The 6,641-nt window shown below is 41.3% G+C and overlaps 1 protein-coding gene across 1 annotated transcript in view; it reads left to right on the plus strand.

The window, feature by feature from the left end:
* Positions 1-3,977, plus strand: part of l(2)k05819 (transmembrane protein 94-like protein l(2)k05819) — a 429,313-nt gene extending 425,336 nt beyond the window's left edge. The window contains exon 16 of the mRNA XM_070098525.1: positions 3,293-3,977. Coding sequence (XP_069954626.1) covers positions 3,293-3,365 — 73 coding nt within the window. The 3' untranslated portion in view covers positions 3,366-3,977. The remainder of the gene's footprint in view (positions 1-3,292) is intronic.
* The last annotated feature ends 2,664 nt before the right edge of the window (positions 3,978-6,641 follow it).

Genomic DNA, 6,641 nt, shown 5'->3' on the forward strand with positions numbered 1-6,641 from the left:
TGAGGTTTTACTACAGTCTCTCCTCACTTAATGATGGAGTTCCGTTCTGAAGAGTAGGTCGATAAACGAATTGGTCGTTAAGTGAGGAGCATACAGAACTGGTAGTGGGTTTGTGTCAGCCGTCTTTAGATATTGTTTTAATGTCACATTTACACTATAACATTTTTAGTATACAGCCTCTCCTCACTTAACAACTGAGTTTCGTTCCCAAGACCACGTTGTTAAACAAATTTGTTGCTAAGTGAGGAGCATACTATAATGGTAGTGAGTTTGTGTCAACCATCTTTGATATTGTTTTACTGTCACCTCTGCATCATTTATAACATTTCTGGTATATTTTTGAATGTTTATACTGTAGTGTACTGTATATTGAAATACAGAGTAGAGGACGTATATATACGTTTTATTTTTCCTGCCTTTAAATTTGGCACGATTGGCCTGAGATGCCTTGTCAGCATAGAATGGGTCCTAACACTCAGTGTGAGTGGTATTAAAAAAATCTGGGACCACTTAGTACCTTGTGTGGGAGTGCCAGTTAAACTGAGCACCAGCTAGAGCAAACAATGTGGTAAACACCAAGGATTCACTGATGTAATGTCATATTAACATTCCTCTTTTAAGAGGAAAGTGATGTTAACCCCAAGTTTAGGGTCTGTCTATCTCTGTCTTCCTCTGTCTATCTGTCTGTCTATCTCTGTCCATCTCTATCAATCTCTGCCTCTGTCTACCTCTGTCTCTGTCTATCTGTCTCTGTCTCTATCTGTCTTTGTCTATCTGTCTCTGTATCTCTTTCAATCTGTCTCTTTTTCTATCTGTCTGTCTATCTCTGTCTCACAGGTACACATAAATACAAGTATACATAGTATAAATTACCTATGATAACCCAAAAATCCAGACAAAGTGTTATACTCTGCTTGAAGATGTTAGTAAAGGTGATGACGCAGTCTTGTGTCTGTCTCTGAGACAGAGCTAGATGGATACACAGATAGACAGATAGACAGACAGACATGTTTGTGTACCAGCGAAAACAAAGGAGGGCGATGCTCATCAAATATCACCTCTAATCTTTTCTTATCAGCTGCTCCCTCCCACACCCTCATGTATGCTCATCAAAGGTCAGCTCTTATCAGATGTTATCTCATCTTATGTCACTGTCAGGGGTGGACTTTGTTTTTCATGCTTCAAGGCAACTTATTACTGTATTTTATTATTATTATTATTATTATTATTATTATTATTATTACCTATTATTATTATGTATTATTCTTCTCCTTCTTCTCCTTCTCCTTCTTCTCCTTCTCCTTCTTCTCCTTCTTCTTCTTCTTCTTCTTCTTCTTCTTCTCCTTCTCCTTCTTCTTCTTCTCCTTCTCCTTCTTCTCCTTCTCCTTCTTCTCCTTCTCCTTCTCCTTCTTCTCCTTCTCCTTCTCCTTCTCCTTCTCCTCCTTCTCCTTCTCCTCCTTCTCCTCCTTCTACTCCTCCTCCTCCTTCTCCTCCTTCTCCTCCTTCTCCTCCTCCTTCTCCTCCTCCTTCTTCTCCTCCTTCTTCTTCTCCTCCTTCTTCTTCTCCTCCTTCTTCTTCTCCTTCTCCTCCTCCTCCTCCTCCTCCTCCTCCTCCTCCTCCTTCTCCTCCTTCTCTTCTCCTCCTTCTCTTTCTCCTCCTCCTCTTTCTCCTCCTCCTCTTCCTTCTCCTCCTCCTCTTCCTCCTCCTAATCCTCTTCCTCCTCCTCCTCATCCTCTTCCTCCTCTCCTCCTCCTCTTCCTCCCTCCTCCTCCTCTTCCTCCTCCTCCTCCTCTTCCTCCTCCTCCTCCTCTTCCTCCCTCCTCCTCCTCTTCCTCCTCCTCCTCCTCATCCTCCTCCTCCTCCTCTTCTTCCCTCCTCCTCCTCTTCCTCCTCCTCCTCCTCTTCCTCCCCTCCTCCTCTTCCTCCTCCTCCTCCTCTTCCTCCTCCTCCTCTTCCTCCTCCTCCTCCTCTTCCCTCCTCCTCCTCCTCTTCCTCCTCCTCCTCCTCTTCCTCCTCCTCCTCCTCTTCCTCCTCCTCCTCCTCTCTCCTCCTCCTCCTCCTCTTCCTCCTCCTCCTCCTCTTCTTCCTCCTCCTCCTCCTCCTCCTCATCCTCCTCCTCCTCTCCTCCTCCTCCTCCTTCTCTTTCTCCTCCTTCTCCTTCTCCTCCTCCTCCTTCTCCTCCTCCTCCTCCTCCTTCTCCTCTTTCTCCTCCTTCTCTTTCTCCTCCTTCTCTTTCTCCTCCTCCTCCTCCTCCTCCTCCTCTTCCTCCTCCTCCTCCTCCTCCTCCTCTTCCTCCTCCTCCTCCTCCTCTTCCTCCTCCTCCTCTTCCTCCTCCTCCTCCTCTTCCTCCTCCTCCTCTTCCTCCTCCTCCTCCTCCTCTTCCTCCTCCTCCTCCTCTTCCTCCTCCTCCTCCTCTTCCTCCTCCTCCTCCTCTTCCTCCTCCTCCTCCTCCTCCTCCTCCTTCTCCTCTTTCTCCTCCTTCTCTTTCTCCTCCTTCTCTTTCTCCTCCTCCTCCTCCTCCTCCTCCTCCTCCTCCTCTTCATCTTCCTCCTCCTCCTCCTCCTGAATGTTATTATATACTTCCACATATCCAAAACATTGCTGGGACATATAATTACTTTGTATATATTCCAAGACAATAGTAAATGACCAAGGCAGGTGTAAGTGTCCACCTGTCAGTGTGTTTGTGACAATTTGAGTACAATTTCAGTACCTAATACTAGTGTCAAAACAAAGATTGGTTATGAAATGACAAGAATTACTACAAATTGTAATTATCAGAACATAAAAATTACATAAAATAATATGAAAAATAGAAAAAAAGGTATATCGGCAACACTTCTGCAAGCGGCAGGACTCGATGTTGCTGTCACATGAGCATCCAGTGCCAACTTCTCGGCCTCATATCTCGGTAAGTACTGATCCTAAATTTTTGTTTTTATTCTAAAATATAAAGCTCATCACAGAAACCAAGGATCACAGAACAGCCAGCTTCCTCTTTCAGAGACTCGGTGTTGCAATCCAGCAGGGAAATGCCTGCAGCATTCTGGGCATGCAGCCCACCACCAGGGAGCTGGACAAAATATTTGTGATGTTGGCTCTAAGATGTTATTTATGTTATTCCCCTTTCTGTTGTATATTTGTTAATGTATTTTGTTTATAAATAAAGTTCACAGAGAATATAGTACTGCAGTATTTTTTAAATGTAAGGCAAATCCATCACTTGTTCAGTATATCAGGTGCATCTTGTGCTGTAAAATCCGTATACCGCTAATTTGTATCGTATTTTCAGAGTCAACGTCAGATATCAGAAGAGAGCGAGACTTGAATTTGGGACAAAATTAGGAATGAATTCGCCATTTTAGACCTGAACAAGACTAACACGGTATCTATGTGAGCTTCGAGACATGTTATCAGTATGGCATTGTTACTGCACACTTTACTTTGTCTTGTGACTTGATAATTAAGGTTAAAGTGAATTTAAATAAACAGAAGCAAAATTACAAGATATGTATTTTTATATTCATTAAACTAGTATTTTCATGATCATACTCAATGTTTAGAATAGTTTTTCTATTATAAATTGATACTTTACTATGAATGGTGGTCGGGTTGTGCTGAAAACTGTTCAGATTAATATATAATTATGTAATATGGTTCACATCTGGATATTTTGCATTTCCAAAGTAGTTTTATTAATATGAATATATTTAGTTTTAATTATTTGTATATTTAATTATATTATTTATTTACTAGTTTATTTAAATTAAATGAGATGAAAGGATATTAGATAATTGTGGCATAATAATTTTTCTAAATGATTAGATTAATTTATCAGAAAGTAAATAAAAATTTTATTTATGGTAATTTTTAACAAAATGTTATACTATGATGCTCTAGAATCATAATTTGGCTAAATGTGAATAGATGCTAGAGAACCAATGATATACAGTTGTACTTAATTGAAAATACACATATCACACTATTGTCTTGTTTTAACAACATTGAATCTATGAAGCTCTTGAGGACAGCTTATGGTGAACAATTATGGATCTTATATGATAAATGGAATTGAATATTTTATATCCTGACCCTGAAGAATGGGAGTTAGTGTTATTCCTAAATATCTGTATTCTTTATTCCAAAATACAGTGATGCCTGACCGATGTGAAAGAATTAACAAGAAAAGTTTCCAAATACCATCAACTACAACAATATCTTATAACTGTTAACTGAAGAGCTGCTAAAAGGACTCTTAAAAAGTTTTTGTTTTCAGAGTGGTAGGTTAATGGAATGATTTACAAGAAGCAGTGGTAAGTCCTACAGCCACTGCAACAGACTCAGAGCCAGACTTTGATCTTTCAAGACCCTAAGATAAGTCAAATTTAGGAGGCCCCAAAAAAACTGCATGTCACAATAAATAATGGTAAAATATAATAATTATAATAATAATAGTAATAATAATAATCTTTATTTCTACAAATACATGTACAGTGTATACAGACCATAGCTGACATCAGTGACATACTGTGTAGAAAGCCCCTTGTAATGCAGAGCATTTTAGGCAAATTAAGTCGATTTTGTCCCCAGGATAAGATTCACGCCAGTTGACTAACACCCAGGTACCTAATTTACCGATAGGTGAACATGGACAGCAGGTATCTTAAGGAAACACACCTAAATGTTTTCACTCGTACCTAGGATCAAACCATGAACCTGACATTGTGAGCTGAGTGCACTAGCTACTGAGCTACAGGAAACATGCCTAAATGTTTTCACTTGTACCTAGGATCGAACCACGAACCTGACATTGTGAGCTGAGTGCACTAGCTACTGAGCTACGGGACACCTCATAAGAAGGAAAAATATTTGAGGTCTCTCATATTGTTAAGCCTTAAACTGTAGCTTAGTTTATACACAAGTCCAGGTCTGAATAAACTATATACTGAACACAGGACAGAAAGAGTTCAGCTCCACTTCTGTAGCTACAAATACTGTATTTTACAGTGTTGAAGATGCTATTTCTTTCCAAAAATAAGTCGTGAAAATTTACCCAGCATCATGGAGGCTGAAGGTTACACAAGAACATAAGAAAGAATGAGCACTCCAGCAGGCTTATTGGCCCATGCTATGCAGGTCCAAATTACACCTGCATTGCTCAGAGGCCTCAGCCTAAGCCTAGAGAAATTTTCTGATACTAAACAGCAATCTAAGCTCCTGTATATGACCCAGTAATGAATTGTGTAAACTATTTTGTATAAAATAATTAATAACAAAAATATTCGTAAAAATTAATTGGTGCTTAGCAGCGGTAGGCTAAAGTTAACCAGGTGATGGTGTCAGATGAACTACGGCAGTATAAATAGGATAATTCACCTGTTTACCATCAAATCACCCAGTAATAATATATTTATTCAACTCAAATGGTCCTGATATCAACGCCTAAACAGTCCAAACATGTACATGTATATACGTTCTTATCGCTAGCACCCCAAATGTATATATACGTTTCATTTTTCATTCATTCAAAATTGGTGCGATAGGCCTGAGTTGCCTAGACATGAGAGAATGGGTATGCTCACTCAGTGTGTGCCGTATGAAAAAAATCGGGAATGCCTGGGTACCACATGGTAGGTCCAGTTGCATTCAGCTCCATCTTGGGACAGCATCATGGCACATCCTTATGATTCACTCACGCCTCGTCATATTAACACTCTACTATTCGAGGAAAGTGATGTAGATCATGAGTTTAGTGGATCTGACACCAATGGGGCCAGTAACATTCAAGGAATTAGTGAAAATGTCGGCGATAACCCAGATGGCCCTCAGCCCATCACCTCTGGGGTAGCCACACCTGACTCTGGGCCAAGCACCTCTGGGGTGGCCAGTGTGGCCATAGCAGACCCTAGGCCAAGCACTTCTGGGGTGGCCAGTGTGGCCACACAAGACCCTGGGCCAAGCACCTCTGGAGTGGCGAGTTTTACCCATAGGCAACTTCGCAAGAGAAAACTATCATTTTCCCGGTGTTTTAGAAATAGTGAAAGTGATGTAAGTGATGATGAGATTCATTTTATGCCATTAGAGGATTCGTCTAGTGATAGTGAAGTTCATTATTCACCACTGAAGCGTACTTTTAGGCGTCATTATCTATGTTCAGGCAGTGTGCCATATGCAATCCCAAAGGGTCATGGCAGGTCACGATCCAAAACCCTGGCCATTGATAGTGAAAGTGATCATGAAGGCGAGTATGCGGGGATGGAGGAAGTAGTGGTGGGTGGCACTGTGCCTGGACCACATGGTGCAGTGGGTGGACAGACAAAGGACCGCCCGGCATCCCCTCAACCATGTGCTGCCTCCACTCCTGTCCCTCCTCCTGCTCCCCCACACCCCATGCCACAGGTCCAACCTGCACCATGTGATCATGAGTGGAACTGGACACAAAGTATATTCATACCACAGCCTTGTGATTTTGATGCAAGTGGAAGTGGCATCCAGCCAGAGTGTCCCCCAATGAATGAGTCTACAGAGTTAGACTACTGCCAGTTGTACTTTGATGAACCTATAATGAATTTGATAGAGACCCAGACAAACAATTATTACTGATTGAACATTAAAATGGTATAAAATACCGACAGGTTGTT

Source organism: Cherax quadricarinatus, chromosome 62 (assembly GCF_038502225.1).
Source record: "Cherax quadricarinatus isolate ZL_2023a chromosome 62, ASM3850222v1, whole genome shotgun sequence".
NCBI classification, from domain to species: Eukaryota; Metazoa; Arthropoda; class Malacostraca; order Decapoda; family Parastacidae; genus Cherax; species Cherax quadricarinatus.